Raw genomic sequence first — 22,187 nt, 5'->3', positions numbered from 1 at the left:
TGCTTTACAGCAAGACTCATGGGCATAGACAACAATCTGCAGACTCTGCCCCCTTGATATGAATGTGTAACATTACTAAGTGTACTCTGTGACCTTTGAAGAGGTCATTCCGCAGGGAGCTGCTATTATCTCCTCTATCTACTGTTGTCACATGTCGCTGCAATGCTGTACAGATCACTTTACAGCAGCCTCCTCTTATCACCAAAGACACAGCAGAAAGTCTCAGCTTAAGGCCCTATTCCACGGGCAGACAGTGAGGAGCAAACAAGCACTGTCAGCGCTCGATTGCCCAACATTCCCCGCTCGCTGCTGCCGCTATTCCATGCCCTAGTGATCGCTGATCGTTCAGGCAGCCCATAGGATATAGCGGCGGTCTGCTGCTGCCGCTCCTACTCCACGTTGAAAAGACAAATTACTTCAACGATTAGCCGACAATGACTTCAACGATCGTTACCTCCTATTCCACGGGACTATTATCGTCCGTATCGGCCGATATCGTTCCCTGGAATAGGGCCTTTAGTTTTAGCCTCAGTGGTGAGAATAAAAACTGCAAGATTTTAGGATTATTTTGTAATATAGATAGAAAAAACATCACCAAAAATGAAAAAATATATATAGTTTACCATAAAAACATTATTTAAACAATAAGTGATTTTCTGATGACACATTCCCTTTAAGGTGCTGTTGTGGAAGGCATAAACATAAGATACCGGTAGTATAAAAAGCTATTACACATAAGACACTAGAAGACTGTAAAAACATATTCTACGAGATGAAACTATTGGAAAAACTGATGATATGTTCAGAAAGGTTATTCACAAACAACTGTGTAACCAATTGTACAATCTTTATTTTTTATGGTGTGTTATTTCTTTCTCTTTATATGGTGTATAGTAAATTATACCAAAGCAGAACCTACAATGGAGAGTTTTCAATGTTATATCACAACATATTCTTCAATAATTACTCCTTTACTTTCTTCCTCTATGCCCCATTCATCTCATGTTTTGGGGTTACATTGATGATACATGTCAAAATACCTTCAAAAAGGTATTCCATTGTATATCATGGCATATCCATGGCGGGCCTGTTGACACAAATAGTCGTCTAAAAGTGGCTTGTTTGATTTGTTTCCTAAAGCTATAGCTGCAGTCCAAAGCAAAACTTGCATACAAATTTGTCAGCTGATCATTCAAAATGTTCGGGTTCAGCAACGGTCTCTAAACCTGAATACTCGGCATTTGATTCCTCGCTGCAGAAGTTGGATGCCACCGTAGAGATGCCAGGAAAATATGGATACAATTAACATTAGAAGTCTCAACGGCACTACAGGTCCCAGGCTCTTCTTTGGTCAGAACGTGGATACTCACACCTTTGGTGATACAGAAGGTGCTCCATTCATAAAGAAGTCCATGCAAGTAATATAAAGAAGATCAGAGAACCGCACCTCACCTAAAATCTTCACCTTTATTGCATATAGACAGTACAAGACAGGAACATCTCGGAGGAACTCACTCCTAGCCCACGTACGTTTTCCACTGTCCATATGCAATAAAGGTGAAGAATTTAGGTGAAGTGCCGTACTCCGATTTTCGCTATAAAATATGGATACAGCCTATGGCCATTTTAACTTAGTATAAGACCGGCCTTTCTGGGTCACAGAGCGGCTGGTGTTACTGAAGATCATCCCAGCCGGTACTACAGTATCGGCCGGATGATCTTCACTTCTGCTGAATTTGGATGCGGTCACACGCATCCGAATTCACCGCTGCAAACAGTGGAGCTTTATTGTGCGAACTGACAGGTTTTCTGCGGCTACTATTCAATGAATAGCGATTGCAGAAAACTGACATGTCAGTTCTTCCTGCTGCCGAATGGAATCCCCGTCAGAGTGTATACTATGTGTATACGCTCTGACCGGGATTCCATTAATTTAAATAGAACATATGTTTTGTATAAATCACGGCCATTGTTGCAAATTGCAACAACGGCTGTGATTTATACAAAACATACGTTGTTTGAACATAGCCTTTGGCTGTATGCATGTTTTCCAGCACTCCTTTGGGGCGGCATCCATCTTCTGCAGCAAGTTATTAAACACCAAGGGGGAGATTTATCAAAAATGGTGTAAAGTGAAACTGGTGAGTCTGACGCTCACCGGGCTTCCCACGGGGATATCTCCGTCCCGGGACCGGCCGAAGAAGCGGGACCCAGCGCGATCAAGTAAGTATCCGCGGCTTAAGCGGGGGGTCAGGAGCACAACATGGCACAATATGGCCATAATAATGTATCTGAATAGGGTACAAGGCTAACCATTACATCTAAAGCCTCTTTCAACATGCAAATATCATGAGTTGCCGCATTAGCTTCATGGTAATGGACATCATTGACTTTCAAGAACCACAGCATCAAGCTTTAGTAATATTGCAGTCGTACATGACTGTACTGTTTTCCAAAAAGAAGACAAAGGAGAGAAGAAACTGCTATATATGCAAAAAGTGCTCCCATGTGTAGTCAATACACTACCCGTTTCCGATCATCCACTGTGGCTGTGTCTGGTATCCTCTCCGTTACTTCCAAAAACTGCCATTTAGCGTCAAATAATGGCATGCATCCTACTCCAGGATATATAAAATAAAGGCTGTTCCAAACATCCTAAATGTGTTTTGAGGAAAAGGCATGACGTCCATGGTGGATTCTTTTCCCTGCATACAAATTTAGGATATTCGGAGGAGCCCTTATTTTATATATTCTGGAATATGCACACTTGTGTATGTGACACTTGGGACTACGAAATGGGCATTTTTGAAAATATGCAAAGGGATGCCAGATGCCGACATGATAAGGGGTCTGAATGACCCAAAACGCATTAATCCTTTAAATATTTATATGTAGAAGTAATGACGATTCGAACTTTAAGATAAAGACAAGTTATGGACCATTCATTTATTGTTTCTATGTTGCTTCGACCCTTAGATCCAAGGTAGAACCACATGCGTTAAGCGATTATTTTATTTTGAAAACATCTTCCTAAATGTAGTTCCAGTGACCCTATCCATGGACATTGAGCAATTTCAATGGATTATTCTTAAATATTATCTCTAAAACTGGAAGTAAGCTAAAATTGTGAACCAGATCCATCACTCCTGCAAGCTGGAACACTGATGAGTTGAAGCGTTGAAGTGTTCTTTGAAGCCTCCTGTGATACCACGCACTATTTTTGGAAGGCGCGTGATTGCTGAGTATGATAATTAGAACTAAAGAATCATTATCCTCGCCATAATGACTCTTCAAAATGAATCAACAACTACATAGATAGCTACTTCATATGCCAATAAATGCTTATTACTTTAGACGGAAATTAAATCAAGGCATCAGGGTAATGCATGGAACAACTTGATTTAATCAAGAGATTTAATATTATCTTGTCCCATATGTCTTCCTGGGATTGCTGCATGAAATGCCATACCACACACACGGATTACATTGGTTTGGGAATTATCTGTAAATCGAGCATTAATGGTCTGTAAACTGGAGAAATATGCAGATAATGATTTACTATACAAAATGGGTTTTAAGTCGCTTTAATGTTAATCGCGTTATAAACTCAATGGAACCGTGTCTGTAATCATTGTAAAGATCCCAGTTTGTTCAATCATTTCAAGCTAGAAAATGATATATCCTAGGTTCACTTGAATAGTTTTTCTAAATGTTTTGTTCTGTGCATATTTATTACTTTTCCTTTTTTGACTGATGAAAGTGGATACGTTTTGTTCTCGATCATAGAGACGTCCATGTAACGGTTATTGACATCGATGATTGGTGATATCAAATCGGCAGGATTCTGTGATAGATCATATTTATCGCTGAAACTGAGACTGAGAGTCTCATCTCCAAAATTATTGATCCTGTTTCTCATAAGTTCTTCCATTTCTCAAAGCCGGCAGACAAGGGAAGGTCAAATAACATCGGCGTTGTACGGTATGGGACAAAAAGACCATTCAAAGAGAACTCTGGCCAAACGTAAGGGAGCCGGAGGGGGTAAGAACATAAAAAAGAGGTTATAGATATCTGTCAACCATGCCCCTGCAGTGCAACACCATCTCAGGTTACCCACCTGTCTCCTGTAGCCCCGATCCTCTAATGTCACAACCCAGCTCAGAAGTGCCCACTCAGACAGTCAATGATTGAGATGGTCAGATATTAGGAAGAGCCCGGCACTCACCAAGTAAATTATGCTTCTTTATTGTAGTGTAGCAAACATATGGTACAAGGACGCGTTTCGGCCAAGCATGGCCTTCATCAGCTTAGGGGTGTACCACAATGATTGAGAAGGGAGTGCATAGTTCGTGCAAAATCATGACAGCACAGGAATTGGGAGAAAACTGGAGACCAGAGGCTGACAGTGAGCTGCTGCAGTATAACTTTTTTATTATGTTCCTATCACTCCCTGCCCAACTGAGTTCAAATACCACTAAGGGCAACATATGCAGGAGTTTGTATGTTTTTTCCTGCATTTGTGTGGGTTTCCTCCGGGTACTCTGATTTCCTCCCACTCCCCCAAAAAACATACAAATAGATGAATTAAGGTGCTGCTGGATCAGTAAATAATTATTTACATTTGGCTGGAGTACCCCTTTAACATATACCCATATGTTTAGATAACTTTTCATGTCAAAAATTTTCATTGGTTGGGATCTGATCACTACAATAAGCGGTGAAAAAACTATCCCATTTATGGGATGGATCCTGCATGCCCAGAGCATAGGCTTATTATATGCCATGGAGAGGCTAGAGTACAGTGTAGGTCCATCCCGGCATGAGGCCACCTTATTGTTGGTGGGATGGTTTATACTATTTGCAAATGGTAACCAAGAGCTTCATTATTTTTATGGAGATTTGTTTAGCAGTTAGGGGGGCTGCTTATCTGTATTGGGTCTGTGTCTTGCCCTTAGTGGTGAGCTGTTGCATTTTTGGTGTTTTTGTGTGATTGCAATTTCAGCCATGGCAACATGTTCCTGCCTAGTGTGAATGGTGTTGTAGGAGAGTTGACCAAATTTGTCTTTTTAATCTTTGATTAGGCCACCAAGAACATACATTCCACCTTTAGACCCATGACAAAGACCCATTGGGGTCGAAATGTAGAATGTATGCTCTTGGTGACCTAATAAAAGCTTGAAGAGTCTACAATTCTATTTCACTCCCATACTTGTACACTTATTACTCTCAGTCTCTTCCTCTAATGAAAAAAAAAACATTCAAAGCCTTCGGAAAAAAAATTGGATGTCCGCCCCAGACTACTCATTGGTAACCTTCATGTCCAGCAACTACTCTTACAACTTAGAAGTTATGCAATACAATAAGCTTCCTCTGTGCGCCAACCACCACAACGTTAAAAGCTTTATATTTTTGTCTGGTTTCCTTTCTGAACACAATATAAAATATTGGGTCTTTGAATACACATAACTTTATATTGACACTGTACAGAATATATTCCTCCAACTTCCAACAGACACATTTTAAAATTTTTAATATAAAAGTTTGAATAGAAAGTGAATATAGAATTCCAGTTGGTTCTTCATCAGGCTCATGGCTTGTACAGCTGGACTAACCCCCCCCCCCCCCCCCATTGCGCTACCAAGGCCATTTCTTGTTACTTATTTAGTTTCTGTGATTTTCTTTAATACCTTTTTCTAAAGAGGAGCTAGGCATAATTCATTTCCACCATAATTTACTCCGCTCAGTTTTAAAAGGATTGGCAATATGAAAGAACATGGTCTATTTTGGAACATAATGAAAAATGTCCCTCGCGGGTGTAAAATAATCACATTGCAGAATAACATTAATGCTTTCCAAATACCAGAATATATTAACAGCAGCTAGAATTTGCTGAGCGACATCTTTAAAACCTAGCATAGGCTCACATTTTTTAATTTCCAATACTTCTGGCTCCAAACCGGAGGATCTTGCTTAATAATTTGCAGGAATGAAATTATAGAATATTTTATTCTGACAGTGTTAATAGATTAAATGTTCAAATTCTAAAAAAAAAAAAAAAAAAATACAAAACTCTCCTGTGCCTGTCAAATTGGCTTCCTATGCGTTCCCTTAATTTAAATCACTTTCTATCAGCAGCTGCCCGCGACCATATAAGCTCTAACGCTTCAGGCAAAATACATGACAAATTCTTTTTCCGGCATTGAAATTTCATTGGTAAAATGTAATGGCTGAAATATTGAAGCGGACCATCTTTCGGTTTATCATATTACATTAAAAGCATTCATTTTTGGGCTAGTTTGATTATTTTGCAGGCGAATTTCCCTTTCTTTTTATTTTTTTTACATACCTGTCACCTTTAAAAAAGTAGGTTTTCCCGACATCTTCCCACCAAACAGCAGTGTCTATACCATGGGGTGGAATACCGTGTCCTAAATGGATCAAGTCGTGAGGATAACCTGGCTGTAATGTTGTATCTTTGAATACCCAGTATTTATTACCTGTTAAACAGAAACACAATGTTAAAAAAAAAAGAACTCAATAAAGAATCTATTTAATACAATCGAGTCCATCATAAGTCTATTGACAGATCATCAGGATTTTACCGATCCACGTTTTTCTCAAACTACCACTGGAAATCTTTCCAGTGTTAAAGGCTACCTGTCATTAGAAAAAAAAAAATAAGGTCACAAAGACGCCAACATTTTTCATTGGTCGGGGTTTGATTGCTCAGATTGCGACCGATCTGTGTTATCTGACCTGGGCAACAATCAAGTTAGGATGGGACATGGCATGGGGAGAATAGAAAACACATGACCTCACAGACTTTTCCCAGCTTATTCTCCTGATTGGTGAGAGCGCGACCTATTAAAACTTTTAATGCCTCTGTGAAATGTCAAACATTTTTTCTAATGACAGATACGATTTTTGAAGAGTAACTACATAAACATATTTATCCATCTTGGATCTGACATGATAAAGCAATGTGCATTGTTAGAAAGGATTCATTACCTAGGGCAGTGCTTCTCAAACTTTTTCTACTGGAGCCTCACCCAACAGACCAAGGCAATGCCTAGGCCTCACCAGACTGACCAAGAGGGTGCCTGGGCCTCACCAGACTGACCAAGAGGGTGCCTGGGTCTCTCTAACTGTGGTGAAAGTCCATTTAAAAGGTGAGAATAAGGCTAGGGCTAGCTTTCACCCATCTCCCAAGCTCTCTATACTAATAACGCAAGTACAAAATAAATTAATAATATTGCTAAAATGGAGATTTTTGCAAACAGCAAAAGGACTGTGCAGAACATAGTTACTTTGTGAAAACTGGCTCCTCAGCTGGGCCTCACCAACAACTAGGGGGCGCCTCAGTGGTGAGGCCTGCCTCACAGTTTGAGAAGCACTGACCTAGGGAATAGTGATCACAGTAATTTATTACCTTTTTTAAAAATACTGGTTTCAGAGAGTTACTTCCCATACTTATCAGCTGCTGTGTGTCCTACAGGAAATGCTTTTGTCTTTTAAGTCTGACACAGTGCTCTCTGATGCCATCTCTGTCAGAGACAAGAAGTGTCCAGAGCAGTAGCAAATCCCCATAGAAAACATTTCCTGCTCCAGACAGTTCCTGACATGGACAGAGGCGGCAGCAGAGAGCACTGAGCCGGACTGGAGAGAATACAATACTTCCTGCAGGAAATACAGCAGCTGATAAGTATGGGAAGACTTGAGATTTTAAATAGAATAAAAGTAAGTTACAAGTCTATATAACTTTCTGAAACCAGTTGATTTGGGGGTGGGGTAATTTTTGCCCCTTTGAGTGTAATTTAAAGGGAACCAATTACCACCCTCATGGAGGGTGAACTTGCCCCAGTCTCTGACAGGGGGGCAATTTAAAAAAAAAATCTATCTTTAATGCTTAGCTCCTCCTACATTGGGGTGGAGCTGCAGCAATATGTAAAAAAGAAAAGTTTTGTAACAATCTGTATTCAAATATTGTATTTCACCTTTTGCTATTTCCAACCTTTCCACCTGGCGCCATCTATAACACACAATGCATTGCTTTACCTGTCGCACAATATCGCTGTGTAATGAGTCCTTGCAAGTGCAATATGGCAAATGTCAGACTGCTCCGTGACAAGGCACATAAACATGACGCATAGCTACATTCAACTCACTTTTTGTATTTTCACAAAAACAGAAGATTATGTTTTATGCTTTTTTTTTTTTTTTTTTACAAAGTCTTCTAACTCTAATACATATGCATTTCCTGCTGGAACTAAAAAGCCCCATGATGATATGTTATACCATTCTACAATACTTTACCAAGAGAGTAGAGGGGAACAAAATGGAATTCAGGCAATTGCCCTGATGGCTGAGTTGTTTTAAATTGCAGCTTTCATAGTGCTTTTCCTTTTTTCTTTTTCTTTTTTTGCTACCACGCTTAAAGAACAGACTTACACACGGCAGCCTAGAAATTTTCCAATTTAACTCAATTCAGTTAGCCAATACAGATATCACTAGCGGTTCAATTTTCTCCTTAGATTAGAGGTCTATTGTATGACGGGTGATGTTTTTGTGATACACATTTGCTTCTGGCATTGACTGGATGAAAGAAAGGAGCTATAAGCTGATGGTTTGGGAGGCAGACGAGTCATCCGAATGCGATGTGCCGGCCATTAAAAGAGGCGATTGGGGAAAACATATAAACTCTCGGAAATTGGAATTTTACTAATTAGTGATAAGCAGCCAGCCAGGAGGCCGGATCTATAGAGCCCGTGATTACAATGCAATGGAATGAATCACAAAATCATTATGTATCCCTCTAAATATAAATAAATTGAAAATAAAATGATTTTGGGGCAATCATCCTAATTCACTTTATTGCTATTGTCTCGATATTGGAATGATAGAACCTACTTAATTTAGTAGCGTCCCACTGGGTAGCTATGAAGGCATGGGGTTATTGTGCTAGCCTATTTTAGTGTTTTGTATATTGAGAAATGGTTTATGGTTAGAGATGAGCGAACCGGGTTCGGGTTCGAGTCCATCCGAACCCGAACGATCGGCATTTGATTAGCTGGGGCTGCTGAACTTGGATAAAGCTCTAAGGTTGTCTGGAAAACATGGATACAGCCAATGACTATATCCAGGTTTTCCACATAGCCTTAGGGCTTTATCCAAGTTCAGCAGCCACCGCTAATCAAATGCCGAAAGTTCGGGTTCGGATGGACTCGAGCATGCTCCAGGTTCACTCATCTCTATTTATGATGTTACTCGGTGCCTTGCAAGGCAATGGTAGATAAATGGTTTCCAATTCACTAAAAGTGTAGGAACCTTCGGGAAGAAAAGTCAAGCTTAGGCCTAGGCCAGTCTTTTTTTTAAAGGAGGTTAGTATAGGGAGTAGTTGAGTCCAGGCAGTAATGAATGAGGAGTTGTAGGGTGTTTGAGACGACAGAAAAGAGCAGCCTTTGAGGAGACATAGGACAAGGACCTAATGGCCTGCCTGGTGGCTAATGTGTTGCTTATTTTGAGAAGCTGGTGCAACCTCAATTATTTTGAGACTGACTGGCTATGAACTGCTAGCCATGTAATTGTATATGTGTATTTGAGAATACAGACTACTGAAAGACAAGAAAAGTTTATGATGTTACTCTATGCCTTGCAAGGCAATGGTAGAGGAATGGTTTCTAATTCACTAAAAAGTAGGAACCTTCTCGAAGAAAGGTAAAGCTTAGGCCCAGCCCAGTCTTTCTTTGAGAGGAGGTTAGTATAAGGAGTAGTTAAGTCCAGGGCAGTGAGGCGTTGTAGGGTGTTTGAGAAGACAGAAAAGAGCAGCCTTTGAGGAGATGTAGGACAAGGACCTCATGGCGTGCCTGGTGGCTAATGTGTTGCTTATTTTGAGAAGTTGGTGCAACCTCCATTATGAGACTGACTGGCTATGAACTGCCAGCCATGTCATTGTATATGTGTATTTGAGAATACAGACTACTAAAAGACAATAAAAGTTTGGATTTTTAGAAAACGAATTGTACAATAATGAGGAACCCGCCACTATATTATGGTGCAATAAACAAACTGCATATATGGGCGACTGATCTGCTTAAAGGGATTTCCAGAGAATATTTTTGTTTGTTTAATACATTGATATATCTTCATTCATAAAAAAAGTGATTTTTTTTTTTTAAGTGAGCTGCATGTTAACATCAGAATACACATTACACTTGGGGAGACTGTCGGGTCACTGTGTGCGGCACAGTGTAGCAGGACAAGCATTGATTGACATTTATCTTCATTGGCTCTGCTATAGAGTGCTGCGCCTGCATTGCTTGTGACACAGCTTTCCCAAATGTAATAGATTACATAATCTCGGCACTCACCAATGAGGTTGCTGTAGTTTTATTGCACATCCAAACGTAAAACCATACACAAATGATCCAGGATGCGTTTTGTCTAGTGCCTAGCCGAAAAGCGCCCCGTATCATTTGTATATCTTTTTATGTTGGGGCATGCAATAAAACCTCATTGGTGAGTGCCGAGATTATGTGATCTATGGGATTTCTTTCCTCTCTGTGAGCACCACCACATACTGAATGCCAATCCTTCTAAATATTCCCCAAATGTAATGTTTGTCTTTATGGTAACTTGCATTTGAATAGACATTATAGACATTAGGGTAATAGAATAGACATTACAGACATTGGGGGGATAGAATAGACATTAGGGACTCAGTATTGTTAGGGCTGCATGTGGTAGCTTTAGCCATATGTAGTTGAGCTGGGTCCAGGGCTTGAGCAGCCCTGCATTTCCCCAAACAGCCTCTTGTGGCAGTAGAGGGCTTAGATTGGCCATTACCGCTTCGACCAATATAAAATATTGAATAAATATTAGCATTTTCTTTAATAGGATAAGGTTTCATCCGTTCAATGTAAACAGGAATATTCTCATTCACTGATAACAAGATCTTGAACAGTCTGAGGAATTACAACACAAAGTGTATTAGAAACGTGCAGACATTTTTGGTATGGAATTAATAGACTTTATTTACATAAACCTGGAAACTTCCTCTAAAGAGCTGAAAGTACTGAGTAGCCCTTCTTCTGTCAGTGGCACAAAGAACACTGCTCTGATTCTACAATGTGCTAGGGCTTATGTATGCCTGCCTGGAGTTTGCTACTGCAAATGTTGTCTACACTTGCCAAGTACAGCAATATGTAATTTGGAAAGCCGAGGCGAAGAGGAAAATGTTATTTTTATTTCACAAGTGAGTGGATTTAATAAATAGAGCAATCTGCTTTACAAGTTTGATTCTCCTTGGCTCCAGCTAAGGTGACATAAACCTCACTTTTCCCATTCTGAATCCAAGGATGGTATCTGATCTATAATAATATTAGGAACGCTTATTTATTTAGATCAGTGCGCTCCAAACATCTCAGGCTTGAGATCCATCAATACGAGTTCAGTACAATTTAAATCTAAATGGGATAAATGTTTCATTACCCATATATAAACAAGGGCTAAACTACGAAAAAAAGTGACAATGACAGTATGGCCATTAAATTCTATGTTATATGGTCCTGACCTATGGCGTGCCAACATTGGCAATTTGCTTTTTTTTTTACCTACTAATTCTATGGTTATTATGGTGGTACCAGGGGAATCATTGGTGGCCATGGTGGGCTGTACCTTGATGACATGTGGTGGTCACCATTTGTCACTAGAGAACAATCCTATGCCCAGTTGCCAGTAATCTATGGGCCAGATGCAAGAGATCCACAAACAGGAGATCTGGAGGACAAAGCTCAGGGAGCCCCAGAGAACAGTGTGAAATCCCTTAAATAAATAATACACTGAATGCATCGATAGCAAATCACTAGACCTGACCATAAAGTGGGGTTCTGACCACTGTGAGACATGAAATTCTCTGGAGTACATTGTCCCTTCGGCATCCGTCAAGTCAAAATCCTAAGGTTATGTTCACACAATGTCATTCTGCAGCCATTTTTTGGGGAATGATCACCATTTTGACAGGAAAAGACGGCTGTCTTTTGATAATTACAGCTTCAAATCGCGACCATGAGCATTATTTGTGTCCGTAATTATCAGAAGTTGGACATCCTTTGGCATCAAAATGACGGCCGTCCTAAAGGATAGCTGGAAAAAGACATTGTGTGAACATAGCCTAAACCTGTCAGGTGATCCATGTTTTTCTACCTGTGACCAGCATATGATAGGTTAAGAGAAGCCGAGCTGTGTGATATGATATGGAACTGGATTTCTGAGCAGAAAGTAGAGAAAACTCTGACATGACTCCTACGGGGGACATAGGGTATTTTCACATGTTTCACAGGATGTAGCCGTGGGCCTGTAGCTATGGACAATCTATAAAAATCCATAGGTTGTTTGTAATGCACATCCTATTCAATAGAGAATAGTGATCTAGACCTGCATGGACCACAACCCCGTAACACGTACGGAACCTGTGAACAGGCCATTTCAACTAGCGAGTCCATAGTGCTGTCTGCAAATGTGTAAATAAGGCCCACGGTCCTAGTTACCCCCCACACAGTGAGTGACAGCTTTCTATGTATCAGTTTGTAAATTAGCTGTCAATCACTGTTGCTGGGTGGAGTATTTGGACTCTTTTTTCCTCTTCCAGGAGTCCGGATAGTGTTAACAGTTTTTTACAGCAGCTTTAAATCATCAAGTTATATAGCTCCTCCTCCTCCTACATCATATCCATCTCTCGGATCTGTATAAATCACAACAGCTTCACTTTAACCTGAAATTCACTTTTTAATATAGACTAATGGGACTATATCATTCTTAGACATCTGTGCACTGACCCCCATTTACCATGGTGATAAATGAAATGTTTCTCACCTTTGAAGAAGACAAAGTTTCTCTCGCTATTTTCATAGACAGCATCAATACCCGGGGGCAATCCCCTCCAGAAGACACTAATCTGCATAGGATATCCGTCCATTACTTTGTTTTTTCTAACTCTCCAGAACCATTGATCCTGTAAAATAAGATGATTTTTTTTTTTAGAAATATAACAAATGTCTTTACATTGATAATCATCCAAACCAATGCTTAAAAGAGGTCAATATGTAATGGTGTCTGCAGCAATGACATAGGGTATACAGGCACCTTGTCGCAACCTTCTCATTGTTTCAATGCCACAGGTAAAGACCTTAAAAAGTCATCACTTATTAGTTAAGGTCTATGGAATCAAAGAGAATTATACAAAATACATCTACATGATTTACTTATTCTGACAGGCCTACGGATACACTCATTGACAAAATATAAGCACCCACATAGAAGTGTCTGTATAACTCGGCAGCTATGTAAATGATCACAGGTGAGGTCTGATTAGACCAGGGATGGGGAACCTTCGGCCTTCCAGCTGTTGGAAAACTACAATTCCCATCACGCCTGGACAGCCAAAGCTAAAGCTTTGGCTGTCCAGGCGTGATGGGAATTGTAGTTTTCCAACAGCTGGAAGGCCGAAGGTTCCTTATCCCTGGATTAGACACTGGATCTTGCCGTAAGACAGCGTAAAGTGTTTTCCTTCCTGCCCTATAAATGGGATCTTGGAAGCCACTTCTGGGTAGTGTACATCAATACACTTAAAGACAATTTGTCCAGTTGACAGACTTTGAGAGGGGCCGCATCACTGGACTAAGCGAAGTAGTTTGGTTGTTCTGAACAAGCTGTTAGGAGGTGTTGGGTGCAATGGTTATGTGGGGGCATGTACACATGGGATATAGGCTGTAGGCAATCCAGATAGACCTCCAATAGAGAGCAGCATTTGATCCACCAACAAGCACAGTAATCTCTTGTGATTTCCTTTCCACCATCTAGACACACGTGGACCCTTCATTACACATTCTCTTCATCTTTGGTATATTTCCTGCCATAGACAGCCAGCCACCATCACCTCTGTCTGCAATGGTGTCATGAACACAAATCCTGGACTGCTATGAGCTCAAACCGTATTGTCAACTAATCCAGGTTCTGTGTGGGATGTGACAATGGTCGGGCTGGAGTATGGAGGCCTCTTGGTGAGCACTTCAATTCTGTCTATGCTATGGTGAGACATACTGCCCCCTGCTGGTGTGATAATCTGAGGAGCCATAGTATATAACGGTCAGTCACCCCTAGCTGACCGTGATATGTAAAGGACATCCTGCAGCCACATGTGCCGTCTCTCATGGCTCCAACTGTTATCTTTCAGCAGGATAATGCTCCCCTCACAACAAAGGTTTCCCATGAATGTCTCTGCCAGATTGTAACGCTTCCTTAGCCTGCCCAGTTACCAGATTTAAAGGGGTTATCCAGCATTTGAAATTTTTCTATATATTGCTGCCCTGTTGTTATGCTTACCTCTCCGTGCTCTCCCAGTGTCCTGATGCAGCCTCTCTGGTGTTCCCCGCCGACAGCAGCTACTCAGCTACTTCCGAAATAAACTTGTCTTGGGAGTGACAGTCTGATCAGCTAGTCACTGGCCAAGATGGAACAGCGGCACGGCCATTGATTGGCTGAGTGGGCTGTCATTCCGAAGACCAGTTTGTCTCCGAAGTAGCGGAGCTGCAGGCCACTGGGGGAGTGTGGAAAGGTAAGTATAACATGTTTATTATGTTTACTAAGAGAGCAGCAATATAGAAAAAAAGTTTTGTTCCATCCTAACAACTCCCACTTGGTGTGTTATAGGAAATTAGTTAATACTATTTCCCAATGTAGCCATAATATTCCTGCGAGGATCCCCACTCCAAGGCTCGACATTGACATTTGGTTAAATACATGGAATCTGCAATGTCTAGTAATATTTTCAGGGACGTCAAGTCCAACGCTACTGTAAACATATCAGCAGAGTATAATGATTTTACAGCATCTTGATTATAATCTATAGCCCGGAGGAAAAGGAGCAGAAGGTTACTCTTCCTGTTTTATAAACTACGGGAATGAAAAGGTCACAGATTCAACAATTAAAGGAAGTGTTATATGGAAGGGAGAGACAAACATACCTAATGACATCCTCGCTTCGCTTCCACGCTATATATGTAACAGGTTGCACTTTTTTTATACAGCACTAAATGAACAAAGAGCCGAGTTGTACATATAATTTACATTGTATAATAATAGGGTCTGATAACTGCGAGGTATAATAATAGGGTCTGATAACTGCGAGGTGAGAAAGGGCAAATGCAAAAATGACAACGTGAGGAAAACGGTTGCAACCTGCTTAATTATCTCTGCCCGCCCGTATATGACATGACCGTACAGATGAGATGTAGGGGGGAGGGGGGGTTAGAGCCAGGGATAGGCTGGAAACATGTATTTATCCAGGGTGCGTGTTCGGGGTATGATGGGGTTAGACAATGGTTGATGATCTCTGGGGAAAATACTAGCAATTATCCAGAAAACCTTGATCATCCATCAAAAGATAATTAATTCCAATCTTTCTGCTGCTACTCTAGTTGCACAGCTAGTAGGCTGAAAAAATTACCCAAAATTCTTCTTTTTTACTTTTTTACTCAATTTAGAGGGATGCAAAAAAACGACCCCTCCCCGACGTTCTACATTATTGCCAATCATCTGAATACTGGGGAAGATTTATTTGACCCCCCCATTTATTTGACTAGGGATACATACAGTACCATGCCAAACAATCCCTCCAAAAGGAAAGACTGCCTATCTGCAGACAGCTGTTTCAGGAATGGCCCTTTAAGCCTCCATATGTCTTTATTGCAGAATCACTTAAAGGAGAACTAGTATCTCTTTGACCTTAGTTTTTACTGGAATACTTCAATAACCCCAAGCAGTGGCCATGTAACATGTTAATATGGGTAATTTAGAGTATATGTTGTATACAGTGGCGTAGCTATGACGGTCGCAACGGTCGCCTTTGATCGGTCGGGCTGATCCTGGCTCCCTGGGGGTGTCCTCGGGATTCCAAGGCAGGACACGCACCAGGGAGCTGTGTGCGCAAGGGCTGTTACTTCCGGGTCAGGGAGCCTGCTCTCTGACCCGGAAGTAACAGCAGCGGGGGCCCGTCCAACACTGCATAGGAAGAGAGAAGAAGGGAGCTGCGACAGGGGAGTTAGGTGTTAGGTGAGGTTTTTTTTTCTTTGTTTTTATTTGCTTTGCGGGGGGACGAGATAAGGGGGGCAAATATAAGAGGACAACACGGGGGACCTCTACAAGGGGGGAGCAACACAGAGGGGTCCACACAAAGGGGTCCATCTATAAGGGGGGGCAACATAAGGGGTACAACACAGGGGGCATGTATAAGTAGGCATCTACAAGGGGGGGCAACATAAGGCGGGCATGTATAGGGGACAACAATGGGGGCAACACAGAGGGGGACATCTATAAGGGGGAGGGCAACATAGGGGGGACAACACAGAGGGCATGTATAAGGGGGCATCTACAAGGGGGGGCAACATAAGGGGGCATGTATAAGAGGCCAACACAGGGGACATCTACAAGGGGAGCCTGTATAAGATGACAACATGGGGGGAATCTACAAGGGGGGGCAATATAATGGGGACAACACAGATGGGCAATTTTTAAAGGGGGCATGTATAAAGGGACAACACAGAGGGGCCATCTATAAGGGGGGACAACACAGGGGGACCATCTATAAGGGGGACAGGCAGGACCATCTAAAAGGGGGGCAGAGGGGGACAACACAGGGGGCATCTGTAAGGGGGACTGCACAGAGGGAGCCATATATAAGAGGGAATACACAGATGTGCAATCTGTAAGGGACAATACACAGAGGGGGGTATCTATAAGGGGGACTACAGAGAGCAGGGGCTGTATACTATAGGGGATACACAGAGGGGACCATCTATAAGGGGTATATTAAAGGGGCCATCTGTAAGGGGGACTACACGGGGGGCATCTACTATAGGGGGACTACACAGAGAGGGTCTGTCAAGAAGATGCACATGGGGCCATCTATATGGAAGACTGAACAAGGGGCCATCTACACAGGGGTGGCATATACTATTAGAGGATAATATAGTATCAGGGCTACCAACTAAATTAGGGTATAAAGGGGCCAATGCAGATGTGCAGTTTGTAGAGAGATGAGGATGGTGCCAGAGTGAGGAATCTAATTTGTTTGTCTGGCAGATTCTGTGGATTCGTGGCTCAGAGAAGTTCTAATGGCCCAGGGCAGATGGAGAAGAAAATGAAAAGGGTAGAACTCTGATCAGAGAAGACGTCCCCTGTGAGTCACCTGATATAACTGCACTGTAATGTATATGGAGTACAGAACCTGTGTAGAGCTGGATCTGCCACTATATGACTGGATGAGGTGATAGTGATCTGTGTACAGTGGATTATTCAGTAGCAGCAGTGGTGTTAGTCAGTATGCGGTGGTATTAGTCAGTAGCAGCGGTGGTGTTAGTCAGTATGTGGTGGTAATATTTGTTACTTGTTATCTGGTACTGTGTTTTATTGGTCTTAGTATACAGGATTTGGTCAGTAACTATATGGTGGTGATGGTAGTGGCTGTGGTGCGGCAGTAATATTTCCCCATTGTATACTACAAAAACTGGTACTATTGGTAATATTGGTCTCAGTATACAGGATTTGGTCAGTAACAGTATAGCGGTAATATGTATGGTGATAATATTAACTATATACTCCTAAATAATTTTTTATCTATCTATCTATCTATCTATCTATCTTTCATCTCTCTATCGCGTCGCTTGGTCGAGGAAGGGGGGGGGCAAGATGAACTCTTGCACCAGGGCCCAAGGGACATAAGCTACGCCCCTGGTTGTATATCGTTTCTTAACGGAGATCTGGGAATTGTAGTTTTGCAACAGCTGGAGGGCTGCAAGTTGACACTCCTGTAGTAGACAATACGTTGTTTTGAAGTTGATTTTGTCCTCTCATCAGGTCCACTTCTGGGCCTGATAAAGGGACCAATAGAGCTTTGAAATGCCTTGCTCACTCTACCAGCTACTACTGCTGCTGCTGGGACCAACTCTACTTGTTTCCTTAAAGGGGTTATCCAGCGCTACAAAAAACATGGCCACTTTTCCCCCTGTTGTCTCCAGTTCAGGTGCGGTTTGCAATTAAGCTCCATTTACTTCAATGGAACTGAGTTTCAAAACCACACCCAATCTGGAGACAACAGTAGGGGGAAAGTGGCCACGTTTTTGTAGCGCCGGATAACCTCCGGATGACCTCCGGTGATCATGGGATCTGCAGCCATCTGGACTCATTTGGAAACCATCTGCCTTTGGCCTACACCAGTGTTGTGTCTGGGAAGCCCCAGCCTAATAGTTATAGTTTTCTTAACCACTAAAGCTGTCTACAGAGCTTAACTTCCCTTTCTACAGCATAATATCACATCACAGAACACAATAAAAGACAGTGAATATCCATCAAAAGAGTCAAATTAACACTTTGTGTAACTGTTATTAGTTATTATGTGTTAAAGGGGTTGTTCACTTTTTTTTTTCTTTCAAATCAATTTGTGCCAGAAAGTGTTGGAGATTTGTGATCTACATAATCTACTTGTATTAAAAAATCTCAAGTCTTCCAGTACTTGTCAGCTGCTGTATGTCCTGCAGAAAGTGTTGTATTCTTTCCATTCTGACACAGCCCTCTCTGCTGCCACCTCTGTCCATGTCAGGAACTGTCCAGAGCAGGAGCGAATCCCCATAGAAAACCTCTCCTGCTCTCCTGACTGGAAAGAATACCACTTTTTGCTGGACATACAGCAGCTGATAAGTACTGGAAGACATTGTTTAAAGGCGCATTCACACGTACGGGATCCGCAGCAGATTTGATGGCCCAAATTAGATTCAAAGCAACTACAACTTCATATCTGCTGAGGATCCTGTACATGTGAACGACCCTTATAGAAGTAAATTACAAATCTCCAACAATTTCCTGGCACCAGTTGATTTAAAATTTTTGTGTGTGTGTAAACTATCCCTTTAAGTTAAACTTGACAACATCTTTATATCTGGTTCTATGAATTGGAGAGTTTTTTTTTTTTATTATTATTATTAGCAAATACAATATCTTCTTAGCTTTCAATGCAGCAGACTGGCATTGAGTGTTATTAGTCTATCATATATAATAATACCCAAATCCTACACCACTGTATACTGTACTTATCCAATAGAGATTCAGTATAAATAGCATGCATATATTCTGAACCCAAGCTCTACAATAAAAGTTACACTAGTCATCACTAAACTTTATGAAAGTGAAAACACTGCCAGAAGGTTCAGTGCTAACTCACAAAACTATATGCCAGAGAAATAGTTTCTGATCAGCGATCCTAAAAACTTCATAATTCAACACTTTTTGGATCACGGAGCTAGCTGAAATGAGTTACACACTTTCCTTGGCGTTAAAGGCTACCTGAGCTTTGGATTTACTTCACTTATTAGATTAAGAAATTGAATAAAAGTAGTTCTTCATTGTTACCACCTGGAATGGTCCTAAAATTGAGCATGGATAAGCCAAGATATAGACTTTTATTTGAATTTGAAGACAATATACAATGATCGCTTATGGGATCAATAAGTAACCGCTATACTATAAATCTAAATGCCCCAAGCAATCCATTATGATAAATTATAAAGTTAAAGGAGAAAAAAATAGTTTCAAATCAACAGATGTCAGAAAGTTATACAGATCTGTAAATGACTTTGATTTAAAAATCTCAAGTCTTCCAGTACTTATCAGCTGTTGTATGTCCTGCAGGAAGTAATGTATTCTTTCCGATTTGAACAGTGCTCTCTACTGCCACCTCTGACAGAGGAAGGAGAGATTTTTCTTATAGGGATTTGCTACTACTTTGACCAGTTCCTGTCATGAACAGAGGTGGCTGCAGAAAGCGCTGTGTCAGACTGGAAAGAATACACCACTTCCTGCTGGACATACAGCAGCTGATAAGTACTGAAAGACTTGAGAAATAAAAGCAGTTTACAGATCTGTATAACTTTCTGTTGATTTGAAACAATTTTCTTCTCTATATTTAGCAATTTAGTAAAATTCTATAGGTTAGAAGTGCCCTTACAGCCAAGGGCGTAGCTAATGTCTCCTGGGCCCTGGTGCGAGAGGCCAACTTGGGCCCCCCCCCCCTCCTTTCACGACCAAGTGATGCTATTGTTGTGTGTGTGTGTGTGTATATATATATATATATATTATATATATATATATATATATATATATATATATATATATATACACAGTGGTGCCTTGGATTATGAGCATAATTCGTTCCAGGACCGTGCTTGTAATCCAAATCCACTCTTAAACCAAAGCAAATTTTCCTATAAGAAATCATGTAAATGCAGACAATTGGTTCCACACCCCAAATATATTTATTATTCTGTACTGTACAGTAATGGAGAGGATGGGAAACACAAGGGCTGACAGAGACTGCAGGGAGCATGAAGGAATGAGCAGGGCAGATGTGGGCACATACATGCAGCACTCTCTGTCCGGGGAGAGGGGGGTTACAGCTATGGAGAGATTAGCCCCCCCACAGTCCTGTCCCCTGATGTAAGCCCCAGCCTGAAGGGGATCTGCTATGATTTGGAAGGTGTTTAGAGTACAGTGCTGTAGACCCCGCTATGCAGGCCATGCCCCTTCTCCACTCGAGCTCCCACCCAATACAGGAAGTTCTAAAACCAAAGCAATGCTCTTAAACCAAGTCACAATTTTGAAAAACTGTGAGCTCTTAAACCAAAACGCTATTAAACGAAGTTACTCTTAAACCAAGGTACCACTGTATGTATATATATATATATATATATATATACACACACACACACACACACCAAGACAGATATTACCTATTACCGCCATACTGTTACCGACCAAATCCTGTATACTGAGACCAATATTACCAGTAATACCAGTATATAGGGAGGAAACATTACCGCCACACCACAACCACTACCATCACCACCATATTGTTACTGACCAAATCCAGTATACTAAATCACCTCATCCAGTCATATAGAGGTGGCCCCAGCTCTACACAGGTTCTATACACCATATACATTACTGTGCAGTTATATCAGGTGACTCACAGGAGACGTCTTTTCTGATCGGAGTTCTTTCCTTTTCATCTTCTTCTCCATCTGCCCAGGGCCGTTATGAGAACTTCTCCGAGCCACGAATCCACAGAATCTGCCAGACAGACATATTAGGCTCCACACTCTGACACCATCTCCATCTCTCTACACACTGCACATCTGTACTGTCCCCTTTACACCCTCATTTAGTGGGTAGCCCTGACTCTATGTGACCTCCTAATAATATATGCCCCCCTCTGTGTATTCCCTCTCCCCCTATGTTGCCCCCCCCAAATAGATGGCCCCCTCTACCCCCTCCCTTATAGATGGCCCCCTCTACCCCCTCCCTTATAGATGGCCCCCTCTACCCCCTCCCTTATAGATGGCCCCCTCTCTCCTCACCCTCCCTTATGGATGGTCCCCTCTCCCCCCACCCTCCCTTATAGATGGTCCCCTTCCCCCCCCCTCCCTTATAGATGGTCCCCTTCCCCCCCCCTCCCTTATAGATGGTCCCCTTCCCCCCTCCCTTATAGATGGTCCCCTTTCCCCCCCTCCCTTATAGATGGTCCCCTCCCCCCCCTCCCTTATAGATGGTCCCCTTTCCCCCCCTCCCTTATAGATGGTCCCCTTTCCCCCCCTCCCTTATAGATGGTCCCCTTTCCCCCCCTCCTTTATAGATGGTCCCCTTTTCCCCCCCCTCCCTTATAGATGGTCCCCTTCCTCCCTCCCTCCCTTATAGATGGTCCCCTTCCCCCCCCCCCCCACCCTCATAGATGGCCCCTCTTTCCCCCCACCCTCATAGATGGCTCCTCTTTCCCCCCACCCTCATAGATGGCCCCCTCCTTCCCCCCACCCTCATAGATGGCCCCCCTCTTTCCCCCCACCCTCATAAATGCCCCCCTCTTCCCCCCACCCTCATAGATGCCCCCCTCCTTTCCCCCCACCCTCATAGATGGCCCCCTCTTCCCCCCCCTCATAGATGCCCCCCTCCTTTCCCCCCACCCTCATAGATGGCCCCCTCTTCCCCCCCACCCTCATAGATGCCCCCCTCCTTTCCCCCCCACCCTCATAGATTGCCCCCTCTTTCCCCCCACCCTCATAGATGGCCCCCTCTTTCCCCCCACCCTC

General features: G+C 42.1%; 1 protein-coding gene across 2 annotated transcripts in view; it reads right to left on the bottom strand.

Annotated features, from left to right (window-relative positions):
* Positions 1-22,187, bottom strand: part of MMP16 (matrix metallopeptidase 16) — a 176,657-nt gene that overhangs the window by 5,490 nt on the left and 148,980 nt on the right. For both annotated transcript variants that reach the window (XM_069957394.1, XM_069957395.1), the window contains 2 exons: positions 12,871-13,009; positions 6,347-6,497 (listed from right to left, as the gene is read on the bottom strand). In XM_069957394.1, the coding sequence (XP_069813495.1) occupies positions 6,347-6,497; positions 12,871-13,009 (290 nt within the window). The remainder of the gene's footprint in view (positions 1-6,346; positions 6,498-12,870; positions 13,010-22,187) is intronic.

This window comes from Dendropsophus ebraccatus, chromosome 2 (assembly GCF_027789765.1).
Source record: "Dendropsophus ebraccatus isolate aDenEbr1 chromosome 2, aDenEbr1.pat, whole genome shotgun sequence".
NCBI classification, from domain to species: domain Eukaryota; kingdom Metazoa; phylum Chordata; class Amphibia; order Anura; family Hylidae; genus Dendropsophus; species Dendropsophus ebraccatus.
The sequence above is the reverse complement of the archived record's forward strand: the minus strand, read 5'-3'. Positions and strand labels throughout refer to the sequence as shown.